General features: G+C 43.5%; 1 protein-coding gene across 2 annotated transcripts in view; it reads right to left on the bottom strand.

The window, feature by feature from the left end:
- Zfand3 (zinc finger AN1-type containing 3) overlaps positions 1–22,368 on the bottom strand; it is a 339,956-nt gene that overhangs the window by 7,046 nt on the left and 310,542 nt on the right. For both annotated transcript variants that reach the window (XM_004624182.3, XM_023720311.1), the window contains one exon: positions 17,819–17,986. In XM_004624182.3, the coding sequence (XP_004624239.1) occupies positions 17,819–17,986 (168 nt within the window). The remainder of the gene's footprint in view (positions 1–17,818; positions 17,987–22,368) is intronic.

Below are 22,368 nucleotides of genomic sequence, written 5' to 3'. Positions count from 1 at the left end.
CTCAGCTGTGTGCTGTGACACCAGGATTATTGTGGATGTCAAAGAAAACGATGCCTGTGAGTTCCTGGGCGAGTCCTTACGGCGGTGCTGACCTTCCCACAGACACTGACCCACCTGGCAGCCGAGCTCTGGCGGCCTCCTCACCTACTCAGCTAGCCCCATCCACCTACCTACTCTCTCCTACCCTTCTCTTTCCAGAAGTCTCTGACGAAAAGGAGAAGGATCATGGAAATCCTGCTCTGAACACATGATGCACACAAGTTTCCTGTTTCCCTGTCCACAAACCTGTTTTTACAGACTACAGACGTATGTTGGGTAACAAGCTCAGTGAAGATTTCTGTGGAAGATATGCAGATTTTAGAGAAACCTGATTTAAATATATTAAGACTACATACAAGGTAGTGTGGGAAAAAAATTCAGTGGTCAGAGGGATTGTGAAAGGGACACGATTTTCCAAGGGCAGCAGAAACCAGTTTCTCTGTCCTGTGAGGCACATCCAGAGGTCCTGTGGAGAATCCTGTCAGTCCCTCTCACAAGCAAAAGCAGAGCATGTTCGTTTACAAGTTTGGTCACATCCTGTGTGTTGAGACGTGTGTGTCTGCTTCCCTGAGGCGCAGGACTGGGAGCTATGGTGAGGATGAGTGAGGGGAGGAACGGGCTGCGGACACACTGCAGACTGTCTGTGTTTTCCCCAAGCTGCGCCTGCATCAACATGTCTCATGTGGTTTTTAAGAACGAAGTCTTTCTATGTGTTTTTTGCTTTCACCACACTAACTCCAAAAGGTCATTCTGAGGAACTCAAGACTATAAACATGCTTTTCTCTATCTGCACAAAACCTAATCTTTAAAAATCTCAATTCCCACAATTATTGGGGTAGAGAGAAGAGTGGGGGAAAGCTGGTTTCTCGACTCTTAGTGTTTAAAGTTTAAGCATACCACCCCTTGAAAGGAAGAGGCTTACTCAATGGGCAGAAGGAATGTTCTATGTGCACACATGAGCTCAAATTTGAAGTCAGACTGCAGACGCCAGTTAAAGCCGCCACTGAATCAACAGCCCAGTGTTTGATCTTATACCCTGTCTGGAAGGAGCTAATCTCGTACCCTTGTCCCATTTCACTTGCTGGTGAGGGTGAAGAGGGATGCAAGTATGAGGAATGCACTGAATGGCTACAATCCAGGTATGAACAACAACCAATGAATGGAGGCCAAAAATGGCGAAGTCCAAGGACCCAGAGCACCTTCCCAGGTGCTACCCCTGTGGGTTCTGGGATACCCACATCATATCTTCCTTCTCCTCCTTCTCTCAGAGTAACTTATATACTGTCCTTGAAACGTCAGGGCTATTCAGTGCTTGGCCCTCTTTTGGTCTACCCAACAGTCTCCTCCAAAATTCTAACTATATATGCAAACTGTCTTGCAACTGATCCCTCTGCCCTAGACCTCTCTCTGTGGAGGGCTCTGTAATGAATAACCCTATGTGGCACCCTGATTATCCCAAGCAAGGCTTTGCAATGTCTAAAGGAGGACACTTGCCACTTCCCCATAAAACTGCTTTTCCCATTCCAGAAGAACTGGACCACCCTGTAGTGAGCAGCTCATGCTACACACCTGGAATCACCACTGCTGCCTTCCTTCCCTTTGCATTCAATTACCAAGTCCTGTGAATCCTAATGTACCAAATCAAATCCATTTTCTTCTTCCCATCTCTTACTCCCACCACTCATCAAGGTCACCAGCATCTTTTCGCCAAGGCAGTTGCAGTATCTCCTCTGAATAGTCATTCCACACCTAACACATCTTCCTCAGGTCAGCCAAAGAGGTTAGACAGACCCCATCCATGATTGCCTCATGCCCTGTGTTAAACCTTTAACGGTTTCCCACAGATTATAGTAAAAACAGCTTCACTGCAGCATAATCCTATCCCTAACCACTGCTGTTGCTCCTCTGTTCCCTCATCCTCCTCATACTCTGTTCCTCACTGAACTCCCTTACACAGCAGGCCTCAGCTTCCCTGTCGCTTGAGACTTCCTAGACCCTCAGACTAGGTAGGGTCCCTGTGTATGCCTTCTTGGCATTCTAGACTTACTCAATTAGAGCCATAACTGTAACTTTATGTGCACTTGGGTAATTTTCTCATCTGTCTCCCTGACACTGCATAAACTTAAGGAAAATATTTACACATCCTTTATGCTGAGAATCAAGCTTTGTTCACTCAAAATATTTTGGTCAAGTGAATGAACAAGAAATTAGTTATAAAGACAGTGTGTTCTCTGAACCCTAGGGGACAAGCCAAGGCCATTAAGAACTCAGTAGCCAAATCCAGTGGCCTCACCCTAACCTCTCAACGGCATCTGCTCACTTTTCCCTATTTCTCAGTGGCCTTTCCCTCTCACCTCTGAAATATCACAACTGCTGCTGCTCCTTAGACCCTTTATGGCTTCTCTAAAAGCTACCTCAGGGGGGCCGGGGAGATGGCTCAGTAGGATAAGTGCTTGACTGGCAAGCGCAAGGATCTGAGTTCAATCCCCGGTTCCGGAAAAAAAAATAAATAAATAAAAGCTACCTCAGGGTAGAATCCTCTTGCACTTCTCCTTTACATTCTTTCCTTCAGCTCATCCAGGTTCCAGTCTTCATGTCAAATCTCATTGGTGATGCCTCCTAAATTTGTATTTCCTGCCATAAATTCTTCCCCTCAAACCCAAATTCCTTTATCTAACAACCTTTTGGACAAACACCTCATTTGTAACTGGACAGAAGGAATTTCAACTGTAACACATCCAAAACAGTGTCTTCATCCTCTCAAGCCCTACAATGGTTCATCCCTGAACCTTCCCTGCCCTGGCCAATGGTAAAATATCCACCCAGCTTTGTGGGAATCAAATCCAGACTCCTTCCTGGTCCTTCGCCCTTAGCCCTCACACTGCCTTTACTAGAGTCACCTCTACACGATGTCCTGAATCTGCCTTGGCCCGCAGTGCATGCAAAGGCCCTGTGACAGGACGTAACAGGAAGCAGGCCAGCAGGACACGGAGAGCCTGGTGGTGGCACCAGGGCCTGCTAGAGCCCTGCTTCTGGCTTGGCTACTCTCCAGACACTGTCCTTACAGCACACAGACAGACTCTGGGGTTACTACATTTATTCTGAGGATAATTGACCCAAGATGTACTCATGTCACATTTGTTAATCCCTCTTTGAATATAATAATGGAATATATGAATATAATAAAGTTCAAATTGTATAAAATAATATTCAACGAAAGTCAGTCTCTCATCTTGTTCCCTCAGTTACCCTCCCCAGAGGCCAAGCAACCACTGCCACCAGTTTTCATGTATTCTTGAGAGTCTATGCATACACAAGCATTTCTGCTTCTCTCCCAGAGGGGTATTTTAAAAATGTAAATCAGATCATGTCACTCCTTTGCTTTAAAACCTTTCGATGCCTTCCCACTACATTTAGAATAATAACTCAGAATCCCTGCAAAGACCTATACACCCCTAGCTATACCCCTGCTACAGCCATCCTGGCTGGCTTTCTGACTCAGAAAGCTACTCTAAGAAATTATCTTGCATATCTGTTCTGTTGTTTAAAGTATCCAAGAAATTAGGGGCTCTTCTGGCTTTATTCCTTTCTCCTCTACAACTCAGTGAAGACTTCAGAAAGAAACAATTTTAGTTAACAGCTCATTCTTTGTGAGAAGAAAGCTGCACTTAGCAACTACAGAATGTTTCATTTCTGTAGCTGTCCCTCCCACTCTAGGAGAAGACCAGCACTTTAGTGTGTCTATTTTGTTACCTGGGTGACCAGGGGTGCAGCAGCAGGGGCAACTAAAATTGATTACTGCCTGGCTTTGTATGTATTCCCCCAACACACTTTGTTTTGGGACAGGGTCTCACTATGGCCCAGGCTGGCCTTCAACTCAAGCAGATCTTCCTGCCTCAGTCTCCTGAATGCTGGGATTATAAGCATGTATCACCACACCTGGCTGGATGTATCCATTTTTGCACTAGCAAGGTTACTTTCCTAATTATTAATTAGGCTTTCTGATCATCATTCATATGAATCTGTATTTTCTGAGCTGTGAGAGGCCACCCAGAAATGTCCAAGACGCCATCAGATGCTTGTTTGGAATTCACACAATGTTGAGCACAAAGGAGCTGAATACAGGTAATGAAGAAATCAACACAGCTACATAGCTTCTCCCCCCCCCCTTTTTTCGACAAGGTCTCACTATGCAGTATGTGGGTCAGGCTGGCCTTGACCTCACTTTGTAGCCCAGGCTGGTCTCGCACTCACAGCGATCCCCATCTCAACCTCCCGAGTGCTGAGATTACACGCATGTGCCACCATGTCCAGTGAACATAGGTACACAGGCTTCACTGACACTCATCCCAGCATGGTATTTTGGTTAGTTACTCCAGATTCCATGGAAAATTAATCCCAGGATAACTGTTCAGCTCAATTTAATTGGAGCAAGAGAATTCCCATGAAACCGATCCTTGAATTCATAAATCTACAACTTCCCTCCACCTCCTGGGACAGCAGAGTACAGGAGAGCCTGCGTCACTCTATGTATGCATCTGAAGGAGGCACAAGTCCAGCTGACTCACAGCTGTCTCAGGGGTAGTGGGCTGATACTGCTTAAGAACAGCCAGGGAGATGGCTCAGAAGAATTAAGCGCTTGCCTGGCAAGCACAAGGGCCTGAGTTCAATCCCCAGTTCCGCAACCCCCCCCCAAAAAAAAAAAAAAAAAAAAAAAGCCAGCCAGATATTCTCAGCACTATAGGAGGCTGAGGCAGGCAGATAGCAAGCTGGAACCCAGCCTGGTGACTCAGTGGTTCTGTGAGACCCTGTCTCAAAAAATAAGGGGGAGAGGTAGGGCTGCATCTCAGTGACAGGCACTGGGCTGAACACTGTTATGATTGTGTCTCAGTGTCCCCCAAAGCCTCGTGGAGGCCTGGCTTTTCAGAGGTGGCTGGATCTAGAGTGTGTGTGATGCTGAGCTTAACAGTGTTGAGCAAATCACTCCACTGCCTGATCTGGCCTACTTCTGGCGAGGACTAAGGACTAAGAGTAGTTTTAAACCTGTCCTGGGGGCAGCCTACATGCAACATAAGGAACAGAAAGAGTGTCTCCTTCCCTTCTGTTGCTTTTATTGTCCTCCACTGACATGAAAGATTGTCCCTCTGCCATGAGCACCCCTACCCGCAGCCAACTGACTATGGACTGAAATCTCTACAAACTGTGAGCCAAATAACCCTTTCCCCCTGTAACTTTGGAAGTTGTGTATTTTGTCTCAGCAACGTCAAAATTAACTAAGATAACTACCCAAAAACATCCTAAAAATTGTTTCAGAAAAGAAGGAAAAAGGAGGGTGAGGGAGAAAGTGGAGAAAGCATGATGAGCATGGAGGTGCACAGCTGCGCTTCAGCTAGTCAGGAAGCTGAGGCAGAAGGCATCCAAGCTCAAGTCCAGTCTGAGTAGCTTAGCATGATACTGTCTCAAAGTAAAATAAAAAGGGCTAGTGATGTAAAGGGCTTGTCTAGCGCATGTGAGGCTTTTAAAAATATGTGTAACAAGGGGAGAACAAGGAAAAGGTGACAATCCTGTGAAGAGGCTGGAGGATCTACAGGCCTCAGACAGTAGACTCTAAGCTGTCTCTGAGATTCACAGGGCTAGTCTCTGAGTGAGGGAGCCACTGCTGCCACCTCCCTATCACCTAGAACCCATTCCCTGGAATGCAAAACCAAGTACACTGGGCAGTACACAACTGAAGCTTTGGCTAATAGAGAGCAGCTGCCCAGCATGGTGCTGTCACTCTGGCTCCAGGGACTAGTCACATTGAGTGGGGCAGGCCTGCCTCAGGGGCTGCTGTGGAGTCCAAGAAAGAGTACAGCTCCTGAGTTGGAGGCAGCTGGCTCCTGGCCCTCCCACCCACCCCTCCACACTCCAGGCAACATCTGGTGAGGCCTAGGGTCAAGTTCACCGAGGTGCCCGAAGCAAAGGGGCATGCTGTCACCTTCTCCCTCTAAGTGTGACCCTGGCACAGTGTTAAGGGTGAGGCAATAAGCTACAGAGCATGTAGCTCTACCTCTAATGCCACAGGTAACAACAATGTCAACATTCTTCGAATCCTAGACAAAAGTAAGCAATGGCTCTCTCAGGATTTAGGGCTGGCACTGCCGCACAGGTATCAGCAGACTCCCCACACCCACCAACAGACCTCCATTTCCACCCTCCGGCACTCCCGTACATTTCTAGTCCTCATCTACCCTGGCTCACTCTCTTCCTCTCCACCCGCCTCTCACGGTGCTCTGACCACCTGCACTTCTGATCTGAGAATAGAGCAGTCACTGCCTGCAGCCCAGGCAGCTGTGGAGCTGCTTTGACAAGGGCGCCTCTCTTCTGCCTGCAGAGCCCTTTCATGTGCTTGTTTCTGCCGAGCTCTGTCCAGTCAGAATGGGAGGAATACATTATTTTAAGCACTTCTATGACAAACTCCAGGGACGACCTAACCACTACACGGAGGATACAACCACCATTTTCAGTTTTGCCCCCAAATTTGCTCTAATATGTTATAGTAAGTTTTAGCCAATCACATGTGGTGGCTCATTTTGGAAACCACCAGTTAGGAGAACGACACTTGTTAACCTATCTGAGGATCACTTTTTGGAGTGCCCCCGACATGCTCTTCATGGTCTCGCCCCAGAGATCCAGCTAGCTCCACAGCAGAAAGTCAGTCTTGGGAACAGAATAGTTCTGGTGCTTCATACCACCAGCCACTGCACGAAAGCCAACGACCCTGAACACAGCACAATCTTCTCATGTGTTTCCTGAAAGACACCACAAGTGTCTCTCTTATAACACTCACTGGCATCGGTACAGATCAGAGCTCCTTGCCATACTATTATAAATGGCCCCATGCCAGCAATGAGACAGTGAAGGGTGAAGTGGTGAGGCAGTCTTGGGGCCTGCATCTCCAGGATCCAGGAGCTAAGGAGGAGGTATCCTACAATTGTTCCTAAGACCTTGTTCGGTTTATCAGAAACAACAAACTGTGCTAATACTGATTTTCTTAGAGGAAAGGTGCTAAAGATATCACATCTAATCAATAAAGGGTTCAGACTCCAGTGATGGGCTGTGAGATGAGTAAGGGAAAGACGCTATCAGGCCCAAGGAGTCAGAAGTATTTATTGGTCATCTGTACACTGTTTACAGAGCTCTACACTAGAGGCTGGGTGGAGAAGAAAGAAAAAAAGTCACTAGTGCCTGCCTCCTGCCTTTAAAAACAGCTAGAGATGCATGGAGGAAAACAGCTGAAGGTCACAAGGGCAAAGAAAGAAATCAACCATAAATACAGTCATTATAATTCAGCAATGTGTACTAAATCAGGGAATCAAGGAGAAGTCAACTGCATATCCTGCAAGAGACAAATTTCCTCAAACCAGGAGGCGATAAGTTTGTTTTCAGGAGAAAACAAACACTTACTTCAATAAGAATGAAATGCTAGATTTCGACCCAGGCCCAATTTGTGAATGAGACCACCCGGGGCCTGCCAGTCCCCCATTCAACCCAGAGCACAGGTCTGGAGTGAGTGGGTCTGCCAGGACCCACCTGATCTGCATTTGAGCCAGGGCCCAGGCCCCACATGTGAATGCAACTTCTTCTGTCAGATAGGCCCAGTACAGAACCTTGCAGCAGAACTCCCTGCAAAGAGACTAGAGGCAAGACCCACACAGCTGATCCAGGAGCAGAACATCTTCCTAGAGTGGCACAGAGGGTTTAGCTTCAAGGGCTGCAACAGGAAGAAGTGGAGCACAGGAACCAAACCCAAGCCACATCCACCTGGACAAGTTTGAACTTGGTAGATCCAGACCTGGTGCTAAGATAATAACTCTATCAAAGCTCTACACCAAAAGTCAGAAAACAGTCCTATACAAAAATCACAAAGAGAAGGAGCAAAATGCATTCTCAGGCCCTGAGCCCACCCAGAACAAATGTAGGAGACAACAGCATATAAGAAATTGGAGGGCTGGGGAGATGGCTCAGTGGTCTAAAGCACCTACTTAGAACAAGCTTAGCAAAGCACAGGGACCGCGGTTCAATCCCCCAGCACCACATGCCAGCCAGCCCCGCCCCCTGGTGGGCTGAGCTGGCCACACACACACACACACACACACACACACACACACAAATAAATAAAATACATTTAAAAAAAAAAAAAAGAAATTGGAAATCACATGCCTGAAATCTCTGAAATAATACTGTCTGAAGTAAAGAAACAATTACAGAAAGGTATAGAGGAAATCAGATTAGAAATAATTTCTGAAAAAAAGAAATAGTTATAATGAAAGAAGTATTAAGTGCTTCTAAAGAAGACACTGGTAAAAAAAAAATAGAGGCGTATAGAAAAATGATGGAATCTTTGAATGAGCAATATAGGAAAGAAATAGAATGTATGAAGCAGATTCAAGGTGCTATACAGGAAATTAAAACCTCAATCACAAGCTGGCAAAATTGTTTGAATGAAAATGAAAACAGACTTTCAGACCTTGAACACACCATTGTAGCTAGTGAAAAGGTAAGAAAAGATCTCTTAAAAATAACTAGGATGCAGGAAAAAATAATTCAACATCTGCAAGACAATGCAAAGATGAACAATGTAAAACTAATAGGCATCAATGAGAAAGGAGTCAATATAAATGATATAAAAAGAATATGGGCAGAAGTAATAGCAGAAAACTTTCCAAATATGGGGCAACAATCTGACAGCTAACTGAAGCATATAGAACTCCAAATAACATCAACTCAATTAAAACCACACCCAGACATATAATAAGTTCCCAGAAATTCAGCACAGGAACAGTATACTAAAAGCTGCTAGAGAAAAGAAACAGATCATATTTAAATGAAAAGCCATCACAATAACAGATTTCTCTTCACAAACCATCAAGTCAAGAAGAGCATGGAGCAAAGTACTACAAGTCCTGCAAGAAAACAAATTCCAACCCAGATTGATACATCCTGCAAAACTCTCCTTCAAGTTTAATGGAAAAGTGAAATACTTCTATGACAAAGAACAACTAAAGAATTTCATGACGACAAAGCCAAGTCAACACAGACTACTAAAAGCTATTCTAGAGAGGGATCAACATGACCACAACGCAACAAATGAGAATGGAAAGAACCCACCAAATAGGGCAAACAACTAAACACAGGAGAAAAAGAGGTATACAACAGCAGTCTTTCAATTATTCTTTTGTATACAGCAGCAAAATATTTCCATCAGCATACTCTACAAATGGACTTTTCCAGCACCCTATGGGTCATGATTCTGTCTGGGTCTACAGAGTGGATATCAAGGAAACAGCAGTAGCTCAGTCCCACAAGTGACACCTGGCCACCAGTAAGCGTCATGGACACTGTCCATGTCCACAACATACTAGAACTCTGTGCAGTATCCTATCCCCAAATAAAAGTGCTGGCCATATATTTGCCATTCTAGTATCTATGTTATGTTTTAGTCTTAGTAATTCTTTACTATTATGAAATGCTATCATGTCTCAAACTCTCCATGTGCAGCAGGACAAAATGCTGTGGACCCTGTACTCAGGAAGCATCTTACCTATATATAGACAAGTGGCACATGGGATGTAACCACAAGCAGTGCAGCAGGGTGGCTTCATATAGGGGGTTACATACATTTTTTTTTTACTTGCTATTCAACAAAAAGCACCTCTGAAATGGGCAAGCAGCTAAGGTCTGGGCCAAGTTCTATGTACTGAAAATATGGGCAGTCCACACTGCTACACAGTCCTTCATTGTTTAGGGCACTCAGTGGGGCAACCTGGGTCATGGAAAGATAATGGGATCCTGGGCTCACATCAGAATTACTTAACACTTCGAGTTTTCATTTCTGCAAAGATGGAGGTGCTAGTGAGACATGGCAGTGTGCACCTGTAATCCCAGCACTCTGGGAGGATGAGGCAGCAGGATCGCAGGTTCAAGACCAGCCTGGCCAACTAGCAAGATCCTGTCTCAATATAAAAAAATTTTAGGGCTGGAGAGATGGCTCAGTGGTCTAAAGCACCTACTTGAAACAAGCTTGGCAAAGCACAGGGACCGCGGTTCGATCCCCCAGCACCACATGCCAGCCAGCCCCGCCCCCTGGTGGGCTGAGCTGGCCACACACACATACAATAAATAAATGTAATAAATAAAAAAATAAATAAATAAATTTTAAATGGGCTGGGGTGTAGCTCAGTAAGCAATCTCTAGTACTCCAATTGATCAATCAAATAAACAAAAAGCCTCAAATGTACCATTCATTCAACCGTGTTTTATAAGGGTCAAATACAAGAGCAGACACCAAGAATATAGTAGGTGCTCAACGAAGCTCTTTTTCCTGTCATCCAGAGGTTCCTCACTATAATGATGCAGGACTCTTCAGTCTGCTCACACATTTACTAAGCGTCGCTGTCACCAGGCACTGCAGTTGGGCATGAGAATGCAGGACACAATGTGGTCTCTGCCTTGCATGCTTGGGTCTGGGGGAGGAAACACAGGTGGACAGGCAAGTTCAGTGTGGGCAGAAATGCCATGGAACAGAGAACTCCCTGATCTCAGAGATCACCAGATGAAGAAAGGTTTTGTTAAAAAAGACACCCAGATTTTCTGAGGACCTCTGATGAAAAACATGGGGACAAACAATGAGTCCAATCCAGCGTTCCTGTGGGAGACGGTTCTTCCCGGGAACGGACTTGCTATGGGAAAAAGAGGGTGCTGGGAAGTGTAAGCTGTGGGCTCACGTCCGTGAAGAGCAGACCTGCAGAAGAGTATTGGTGGCAGACTGAGGAGGAACATGTGTTTCAGGAAGAGGCTCCTTGTTAGTCTTGGCCATCGGCACTCTTCCTCCATGCTGGGGATGGACCCTGTGCCTGGGTTACCCACTATGCACTGATGATGTGTTGTCTACAGTGACCCTACAAGGGACAGCACCAGATAGGTGACTCCAGAGGTCCCTCAGGTGCTGGCATTCTAAGCCAAAGGTTAAGGCTACTGTGAGATACTAATATGGTCATATACATTAGGTCTGTGATGTGAGAGTTTTTGTGACTTCCATGAAGTAGAGGTTTTATTTACACAAATATACCTTCCCCTAAAGCTGATTTAACTAAAACCATAGACATATCAAACAACTGTAATTAAGTAATTCTCATCTGATAACATATACATCCTATATTTTCCTCCCACCAGTAAAAATTCAAGGCTAAGTATATAAAATAAAAGTAATGTTCTCATCCTGGGTATTCTTTCAGCAGCTTCATATTCCATCAGGAAATCCCAAAGTTGCAAATGAACCCTGAGCCTTATGAATTCTCCCCTCAGCTGTGGCTGGCCTGACTTCAAATGCTGCTCCAGAAGAGCTCTCCTCTAAAAACCACCAGCAGCTCATGAGAATAGCACTTTTCTTTTGACTTTTAATTTTTCTTGTAGGTTACTAATCAACACTGAGTAAGGGCCAGTGAGATAGCTCAGCAGACTAAGCACCTACGTAAGCAAGTGCAGGAACCACCAGGGCTTGATCCCAGGCACCCCATACAGTGCTGGCACTGCCCCTGGGCGCCCTAGCAGGCCACAGAGACCAGGCGTGGTGGCACACGCCTATAATCCTGGGAAGACTTGTAGGAGGATCACTACAAGTCTGAGCTGCATAGTTAGACCCTGTACCAAATACATTAAAAACAAAACATCAGGTAGGTATCAGAAGCTATGTACTCCAATAGGGACTGTGAGAAGCTACACAACACATGGTTCTAACTCCTGAGATCTGCAGAGTGAGGTATGGGAAAGAAAGGCATGTGTCACACCCACACTCAGAAGGATGGAGATATAGGGATCCAAACAAGGTTTCCAAATACTGAACAGTTCTAAAGGCTCAAAAAAGGGGTCAAATACATTCATATAGAGGAGAGACCAAAATGGGTACTCTAGAAAAAGACATGCTGTATTCCATGGGACGATGGGGCAAGATGTGACAGGGAAGTGCAGTTACTGGGGGATAAGTTTATGCTAAAGGAAAGAAAGAGAAGACATGCCTCCAGCAGTCATACTGGTTATAAACTCCTCAGCCAGCTCTTAATTTTAGATCAAGGGTGTCTTTGAGGCACAGGTATGATCTAGAGGAGGGATCACTTTTCTGGTCTGTTTCTTCATTTATTTAAAAAAAAAAAAATGTTAGTATGTGATTCTATCCTGCCACAGAGTTTTGCATTTAATTGGGACAACACACTTCTCAGTAGGAGCTTTTGTTAGTTCTCTCTATCCAGAGAAGAAAGCACCTCCACCAGTACCTGGGTGGGTGGGTGGGTGGGTGTATGTTGGTCTGAAGAAAAGAGAAGCACTCTCAGATCAAAGGGTTCCCCCACTTCAGCTGGACAGAAGGACATTGGACTACAAAGAATAGGAAAATGCTTCAACTGTCAACAAAAAGGAACCCAGGGGAAGCCAAACTCCAGGCTGGCTGACCTTTTACAGGGCACAAGGTCGCTTACCCTGGATTATCTGTTTTTGGAAACAGTATTTAAAGGTTTCCCACCCACATTTTCTTAGAACTACTCTTCAGCGGTAACCATTCAGATCTGTGATGGACAACTACGATAAACCTATCACCCAGCCATGTTATGGTGGGCTGAAGACTTTCCAACCTAAATCGAAGGCAGCACTGTTTCCACTTCTAATCAACATTGTAACAGAGGTATAAAAAGCCCAGATAAAGGAAAGGAATGTGGACTGCAAAGGTGTGCAACTGCTTATAGCAGCAGATGATGTGATTACAGATGTACAGAATCCTAATCAACCTAGGACTAAATTTAGCAAACGTAAATGATCATAAACAAAAACCAACTATCTAAGAGGTAGCAAAGAACCTGATTTTAAAAATGTTAAATTCCATGTACAATATAATCAAACAACTAAAATATTTTGGGGTGTATTTCATAAAAGATAGTGAAACACTATAAAACATGGCTGAGAAATTTAAAAAGACCTACATAAGTGGAGAGACAGTATTTATGAGTCGGCATATTGTTAAGATGACATTCTGTAAGTCTTTTTGTTAAAAAAAAAAAAAAAAGGCAAATACTTGAAATGTAAACAGATTCCTTATAAAGACAAATAGCCAAAACACCTAGTACTTTTAATACTAGAACATACCCAGTACGTTAAGTACTCAAAGGCAGGACTGAAAGTTCTTTCTAGCTTCTATGTCTTCCACAAAATCTAGCAAAAAGCCTCAAGCATTCATCTCGTGAATGCTTCCTGAACTTGATCTGACAGTGAATGACAGGGCTGAAATGACCACTCAAGTACTTGAAAATGATAAACTACTCCTGAGGCATCAGCTACAGCATCACTTGATTTCTAACAGAAATCTACTTGGAAAACAATAAAGTCAGATTACTCATTAGGTTAGTAAAAGCTTACTATCCCAAAAGGAAGTATATTCACTTACATTCTGCTAAGTCACTACCAATTGAAAATATGTAAAAACTTATGCAAAGCTTTTAAGATTGGTTTTAAAAATTAATTTTGTGGCTCCGAGAAGTAGCACTCATGCTGTGTGTACCACTCAAAGTCTGCTGAGAGAGGACAGTATTCATGCGGCTGTGAGGCTGTCCAGGCCTGACAAGTATGGCCAGACGGCAGAAGGTCCTCTCACGCACTGCAGGAGACAAGACTCCTGCAAGGAGAATGAGCTGATCAGTTTGCCCATGAGAAGGAAATGAAACAAATAAATCCATTTTATGCAACTGTTTTCTATCTTGGGAAGTTAAACTGTTGAAGATGCTTAGGATGCAGGGTATCATGCTAGTCTCACCACATGCCTTTTCTAATTGGCACCATGGAAGATTTCACAGAAAAAGGGTGCTACTTTGGTATTGTTGATGTAAAGGTTATCTAGTCACCGTGAGGCAGAGGAGAATTCATCTTTCAAAATTCACCTCCTCACTGAAAGTACACGGAGTGTCTTGGCAATTAACAATTCCTATCACCTATAGCTGTTCCCTATGTGAGAAGGCTCAGAACTCCCCTTACAAATTGCTCTTTTGAAGATCAAAGGGAAGCTGAATGTGTCTGTTGTGCTCTCGATGAGACTGTAACTTAATGGAATTTCTAGAGAAGGCTTTGCTGGCAGTGCTTGGATGACAGCCCCGGGCGGAGGATTCAGGGGAGCTTGGCCACCCTTCCCTTCGGAGCATCTTCCCTGCCTTTAATTGGCACCTCATTAGAAATTAATGAAAATGACATCCTCTGTTCTTCCTGCTCTAGGCATGGAATGCTACAAAAAGGCCCATCACAATTCATAACACATTCAATTTATACGGCAATGGCTCTTAAGCATTATTTATGAGATGTGAATTTCTTGTCAGCAGTTAATAACCTGTACAGAGTGGAAGGGGAAATGGGAGAAAAGATTGTGAATCTGTATAAAAAAAAAAAAAAAAAAAAAGATTTGGAGTGTTCTGTTTGAGTTCAAGCTACCTTTCTGAGTCTTCACTTTGAATAGTAAATTACTGTGGTCCCCTCTTCCTTAACCTTTCAGGGCTATAAAATGTCTCCCTAACACTTTATGCATCCTCAAGGAAATAACTACACAACTTACCCTCTCCTAGAGAGATCCAAGCCAGCACACAGGAGGAACCTAGGAGCTACTTGTCCAAGGCAGTCCCCATGTATGTTCCAACTACTGCCCTTCATTTCTTAAAGTGTGGCAGCAGACTCACTTTGCAGGATCCATGGCTTAAGACTTTCACAGCAGACCAAACTGAACTCATAGGTCTTGATTTAAGGCAGCTCTTTCTGCAAAAAGCTTGGTGCTTTCTTCAACAAAAAAGCCAGTGCTCCCTTAAATAGACTCTCCGAATTGGGCACTATTTGACCAAGTATTAGTTACACAAAAAAGAATGCAATTCTGTGGCAAACCAACTGCCTTGTGCTCAGCAGAACAACCAAGATAGTTTGACAGTCAAAAGTTGGTTTCACTGAGGGCACAAGAAGTCATCAAACAACTGTGTCTGGATTTTTTCAGCAGGGCACCAGAACCTTGGGAAAAGAGGTTGGAGTTGAACAGTAAACTGGGAGGCCTAGTTATACTGCCTCAGGGTCTCAACACTAAACTGTGAATTCCTTCTGCAGGTGGCCTGACAAGTAGAGGAAGCATTAGCTACTGCTGGAGGCAGGACAGCAGGCTTTTGGACCAACTGCTTGATCTGCTATGGCAAATTCTGTGTAATACCTGGGATTCAGTTACTTTCAAGAAAAGAAACAAGATCATAAGGTAGAGAAAAATCCCACAATTCTGAGGAGCAGTAACTAAAAGCCTACATTACAAAGGCCACAGGCAAAAGGTCCAGGTAGGTTTCTCAATGCTGTTAACAAACCAAACTGGTGAAATTCTCCTATAACTCACAAACATAGAAGCAAGAATCTGGAGACTTCAAAGATTACACTCTTTCATGTAGGGCAAAGCTGGTTATCATCAGGCCTTAGAGCTTCCTTGGCTAAGCTTAGTATCCCTGACCTAAGAATTTAAAAATTACCTGGTAAGGTTGATTAAAATATAGCCTAAGCACAAGGTTCTGGCCTCACTTGGACCATACCACATACATGGGCCATCTTTATAAGATGTGAATTTCTTGTCAACAGTTAATAACCTGTTATTAATAATAACCTAAAATCTGAAAACTGCTAAAAACTGCTAGCACTCTGCTTCTACCACCTATCTTAACCCCTTCCTTCACATTTTCCCATAATAGCATAACTGAATGTCCTAAAAGAACTGCTACTTCTCCAGACATCCCCCCCTACTGCTCCCTATTCCTACAGTTGAAGATGTTCTTCTAACTCTGTGGAACCAAACACACCACAGTGTGACAAACAAAACACCTGGGCTTCCCAGAAAGAGGTGTCTCAATTTAGTTTCCATGAAAAGCTAGCAACCCCCCTTCCCCTCCCATTTCCAGTAGGACAGACAATTGAGGGACAGGAGCAGCAAAGTCTATCTCTTAAGACAGAGAACTTCCAGGGAGTTTAGTTCTCATGGCCGCCACTGCCACTGCCACCACTGCCACCACTGCCACACTTGGAGGGTTATCTATGGATATCCTAAAGGTAAAAGAGGGCTTTAAAAGCTATTGTTCAGGGATGAGAGGATTCTCAGAGGCTAGAGCCAGGTCCAAAGTCAACATGATGACAGTTCTGTTCCATGGACCAACTTTATAATATTATACCTTAAAATCAGGAAATAGAAACAAGGACAAAAAAAAAAAAAAAAAAAAGTGTGTCAGTCTAAAGTAACACAGTTACACAATTTTACTCCTGTATGACATATGTGGTCAAGAAGAGAGACGACAGCTGGGCATGGTGGTGCACGTCTGCAATCCCAGAACTCAGGAGGCTGAGGCAGGAGGATCATTGCAAGTTCCAGGCCAGCCTGGGCTACAAAGTGAGCTCAAGGTCAACCTGAGCTTCATAGTAAGAACCCTGTCTCAAAAAGGCAAAAAAGAGAAGAGAGAAGGGAGGAAAGGAGAGGGAAGGGGAGAGGAGGGGAGGAATGCCAAGTCTTGTTTCATCATAGGTAGGCATACACCTTTCTGCAGGCATCCTAAGAGGTAGAATCACACTAGAAAATTGAGAAGAAAAGGTTACTCCGACAGTAATTCAAGGTGTCAACTCACTGACTAAACTTTAGCTCAAAGAAAGCAATTTTCTAAGCAAACCTTAGAGGGTATTGATATATAATAGATAAAAAAGGTGGGTTCTTTTTTTATAATTGAGTACTGGGGCCTGGGATTTGGCTTAGCGGTAGAACACTTGCCGAGCAAGCTGGAAGCCCTGAGTTCGGTCCTTGGCACCAAAACCAAAAAATAACCTCTCATAATGGAATACTATTCAGCTATAATGAAAGATAAACTTGAGACTTTTATAGGTAAATGGGTACAACTCAAGACCATACTCATAAGTCAAACCACACCCATACATGTAAACATCAGACTGTCTCACTAGTGTGAGACCCTGAAAGAGTAAACAAGATTGCAAATGTATAATAGATTTTGTGAATAGGGAAGAAACTGATCTAAAGAAAAACTGTGATGGAAGAAAAGATAAAGGTAAACATATATGCAAACACAAGACAGTTAAGATAGTTACACAGCTGGTCTCTTGGTTCACTGAGGGAAAATTTTTGTGCTAGTAACGTTTCAGGCCTGTATCTTGTACTTTGCACAATGACTGTGAATGTAACAATACACAATGTGCTGAATATTGTTACTCTCCTATTAGTCTGTTTTGAAACCATTTTCTTGTTATTTCTTGCTTTTTTCTGTTCAAAATAAACTACAAATAAGTAACTTTTAATTAAAGGGATATAGGGAAAACTCTTTATTATAACTAGTAAGAAGATCCTTCTATTTAACATGTATAATATATAACCCACATTTGTTCACTGAGGGAATTTCTACAACAATGAACAGAAGAAACCAGAGTTATGCAGGCACAAGGACAAGTTGAAAGCAGAAAGTAGTGATACAGTAACTTAGTATGTTAAGTAGTAGTAAAATTTTTTTTGCTGTGTGAGAAGAAAAGAGGAAATGGAGGTTGTTTTGAGTCAAGAACACTAAATCCTAATCTCCCAAACACTTACAAGGAGGTACTGGGGGAGGGAAGGAAGGATGTCAGCCCCTCAGGTATAGCTTCCAAAGCTGTGCAGAGTAGGGTGTTAAGGATATAGTCTCCATCACGCCCATGGGGAGAGGCTTACCACAGCGACACGATCCCAATTCCTGCTGCACCAGCTCCAGTTTGGTTTGGCACTGGTAGCACCGACGTCGACTCTTCTGTTTAGACCGGCTGACTTCCTCAGATCGTTCGGTGCTCTCCAGTAGTCGCGGCCGTTTCACTGGTGAAGCCTCATTCTCAGACTGTGAATCTAATCAAAACAACACATTAGAGATCACTATTAGGTCTTGCCCTAGCAAGCAAAACTGATTAATATATTGCTAAGCACCACCCCTATCTAAGGAAGGAACTGGACCTATGTGCGCAGGGAGGCACAGCTGTTTTATTTTTGGTTTTCTAACATAGACTCTATGCAGTTCAGGCTGGCCTCCAACTCATGGCAATCCTCCTGCCTCAGTGCCTCCCAAAAGCTGGGATTAGAGATGTGTACCACCACCACCACCAGCAAGAGAGCCTGTTTTCTGTCTGTTTATATAACATATAATCTGCAACAAGCAAACACCTTCAGGGCTGACTTCTAACAAGTCAGGCCTGAGGTGAAAGGAAAGCAGGGTCGGGGGATCACCAAATCAATTCTGCTGCTGTTGTTTTAAAAAAATAGTTAAGTTTCTTGCAACTTTGTAAAGGTATAAATAAAGGCCCTTACTATTGTTCTGGGGTTGTCTCGTCAACCAGGTAGATAGGCTACCACCTGACAAAAAACCAGCCAAGTTTTCCTGAGGATACTATTCCAGCTGGAAATGGGATCCTCTATCTGAACCTCTTCTTTGGACCGTACATGCTTGCTACTTGCATTTGGTAGTTTACCTCTTCTTCAGTATCTGCTCGTCCTTAAGTGAACTGTAATTCTTTCAGAGAAGAAACTATAACACATATTGACATCACTGTACTTTAGCACAATCCCATGCTGAAAGCATTTGTTAGAAGACATAATCTTTTCTAGGAAGATCACTGATGTTTCCACTTCTAAACACACAAGAACAAAGCTCTAGTATCTAAAATAAGCCCCCAATTATTCAGTGAAGGGGTACCCTGCTCATCCCATGGCTTTCCTATGAGTGTTACAAGGCAGCAACTAAGCCCTGAGCCAAGGGCTGTGTCAAAAGGGCAGGTGAGGGATATGCCTGACAATTTGTGTCTTAGAACATCAAAAAAGAAACTAAAATGCGTTAAGTCCAGCTCACAAGCTGGTTTCAAATAAACAACTGGTTTCAAATAAAGGGGAGCACTTGGGGGGCTCTGGGCTCCTGAACAGCCACCATTACATACTGGGAGGCAGTCCTGAAAATAATCCTGATCTAACCCTTCTCAGCTCTTCGATACCCCTGCCACGGTCTAAGCCGTCACCATCTCACCTGGCCTAGCACAAAAGCCTCATATCTCGTTTTCCTGCTCACCTTTTGCCCCCCACAGTCTGTTTCCACAAAGCAGCCAAGTGATCTCATATTAGAATCACTTCCCTGCTTAAAACCCTCTACTAACTCTCCTTAGAGTAGAAGGCCTTGCCTAATTTGCCCTCCCCTATGTTTCCATCTACATTAGCCGCCTGTTTCCTGCATCTATAGCTTTCACCTTCAGCTCCTCTCTGAAATATGCACCTCCCAGGTTTACATGAGCCCCTGTAAGTCTCTGCTTCAAAGTCAGTTTCAATGGAAGTCATCATCGTCTTCTGTGTGTGTGTGTGTGTGTGTGTGTGTGTGTGTGGAACTGGGGACTGAACTCAGGCCCTTGCACTTGCCAGGGAGGCACTTATTCTACTGAGCCATCTTGATCACCCCATCTACCCCACCCCACCTCCTGCCTTGCATTTGTTCTTTAATGTTACCTCTTAGAACATTGTGAACTCTAGGAGGGCAGAAGCTCACCTGCTGTTTCAACAAGCACCCTCTATGGCTACAATGCAATAAATATTTCTTGAATGAATCTTCTCCTAGGCAGTCCTGATTTTCTATGTAAAGTGGTCTGCGTGAGAAGCCACTGCACATCGCGTATATTTAGTGCTGTTTGCCTTTCCCCAGCCTCCCGGTGTGAGAAGGACGATGTACTTCCCCCAAGATCTTCCCCAGCTCCAACAGAAAGGGTCAGTTTGCTCGAAGACCGACTCCTACCACCTGGTGCACCAGTTTATAGATGGCCTGAGCCATTCTTGGCAACTGCAGGCTTCAATTTTCATCTCTAATTCCCACAGTCTTACATGACACTTCCCTCAATACAAACTGACTAAATAAGGACTCTGATGAAAACAACTGAAAGCAAGTTCAACCTATCTCCTAGCTCTGCTGAGCAAAACTGTCCAGAGCCCATCCAAGTGGCCATCGAAGCAGCCACACAGGCTGGCCCCCTTCCCTTTCTTGTGTGAGAGAGCAACAATCTCAATGTAAATCATTATAAAGCAGTCAGCAAAACAGAATCCACCTTGTATGAGCCACACTGCTCCTAGGGGTCCTTTTCTACAAACCAGCAATGGCACTATTTGTATTAATAACCCTATTTAGACATACTTATTTTGTGTACCAAAAAACATATTCTTGAGTAAAAGCCACAACAAGAAAAGCCGTCTGCTCTGCAACAAGGCCCTAAATCTGACACATCCTTGTAAGAAAATTACTGAGGTATCTCCATGAACACTTTTGTTTGCAGAAAATGTGGTTGGTAAAAAGAAACAATTGGCAAAGTTTTGTTTTTGTTTGCAAACTCTACATGGGTGAAAAACACAACCACAGCTAACTTTCCCATATAAACACAAATGTGGCTTTTACAAAATTATTTTTAAAAAAAAATTTTTTAATTAACTGAGGTACCACTGTATCCTCCAGCCTGGGGTAGAGGGATTGGGAGGTGGTTAAAACATTTTTATTAACACTATCAAAATCTGGAGGGTTGTGGCATGGTGCTAGCACACTGAACATAAAAGAAGACCACTCAGACCCTGAGACTCTCTTCACATCTTTGATAGAAAGGTGTGTTTATGGAAATGCAGTTGACTTTCCTAGCTCTTTCCCCAAAGTCTGGCCTAAATTGTCAAATGTACTGCCCACCTGCAAAGCACCCACTTCCATTTCTAAAGCAAATCTCTGCTGCAAACAGAAAACCATTTAATTTCAAGTAGCGATATAATTGGAAGGGAAGGAGACAGGAGGGGAGGGGAGGGGAGGGGAGGGGAAGGGAAGGGGAGGGAGAGGGGGAGGCGGAGAGGGAAGGAGGGAGGGAGGAACCCTTCGATGTGATCTACAGTTATTTTCAAATAAACAAGAGATACATGACCAATTTTCTCATTGTATGACCCCATGATTGGGAAATAGAGTTCATATTTATATAACCACAACCACTCACTGGTCATCACCAAACAAGTGTTTTAATGAGGTCTATCCAGTAGTGACCACTTTTTCTTCAATTCCTCACCGTATCTGATCAACCAATATTAATAACACTAATGAATAAATCTACATGGTTCTGTGCGGAGATTATCCTTTTTCCATTCCATAGTAACATAAACACTACTGAGTTATTTGTTCTGGTTGGTAGCAGGTTTGGGAAATCCCTCAAATAATAGGTCTAGGGGAGGTTTCCGGCTACACTGCATTGGCTGTCTTAAAGGAATACCACTGAGCTCTAGTTGGTTCTCTGAGTCAAAACCCAGCATCTGTCTGTTCAAGTCACAGCTAAAGGATCCATGTAAAAATAGTCTGAGCTGTGAGAAGTTGTCCTAAAATACACCAAGACAAAAAAAATGTCTAATATGTGTTATTTTTTAAAAATCAAGGAACTATTCTCAGATATAACAGAGGTCCACAATTTTTAAGTTCCAAGGAAGGAGGTGAAATTAAACCCAAACTGATTACTGGTCTCCACATGCTGCCATGAAGGAAGGTGGTTATGTTATATATATAACTTCTAGGGAAAGCAAACCATTCACTGGCATTTTCTCACAAATCATCTTACAGTTTTAATTGGAAGCAAATGAAATAGTCTATATGAGCATCATCATGTCTGCATATGAAATTCACATCTCTTCTGTAAATTACTTAATGAAAACTTGTGTTGTGGGGTGAGCTGCCTTCAATAACAGAAACAGATGCCCAGAAAAGGAGTTCTAACTACACAATCATGAACTAAATAATTCCACTATTCAATTCAATTTTCTATCAATTATAAAAAAAAGTGTAAGAAAGAAAAGAATCCAAATATGGTTTGGATCCAAATGTAGAACTATCTACTGTCCATTTTGGTATAAATTACACCATGATTACTCACTTTTTGCTTACAAATATTATTCCTATACCCTAAGGCAGTTTCAATTTCTTGAACAATGACAGAGAGCCTAATTAACCTACTTGCATACTCTGAACTTGTACAGTAAGGGTTAAATGTGGAGAGAAAGGTGAACAGAAATAGATCTCACATGCAGCTCTAACTGTCAAAGGAAACAAGTTCTTGCAAGGAGCATGCTCATTAGCAGCAGGAGGAGCTGTAGTGCCAAGCTATAAACTGTTTCCACCCCAGGAGTTGAGAGTGACTTCTAATTAAGGTCTTTTCTAAAGAGCCAACAAAGCAGATTTTTACCCCTAGTAT

Source organism: Octodon degus, unplaced genomic scaffold (assembly GCF_000260255.1).
Source record: "Octodon degus isolate 3935 unplaced genomic scaffold, OctDeg1.0 scaffold00005, whole genome shotgun sequence".
In the NCBI taxonomy this organism is placed as follows: Eukaryota; Metazoa; Chordata; class Mammalia; order Rodentia; family Octodontidae; genus Octodon; species Octodon degus.
This window is presented reverse-complemented; position numbering and strand designations above follow the sequence as displayed.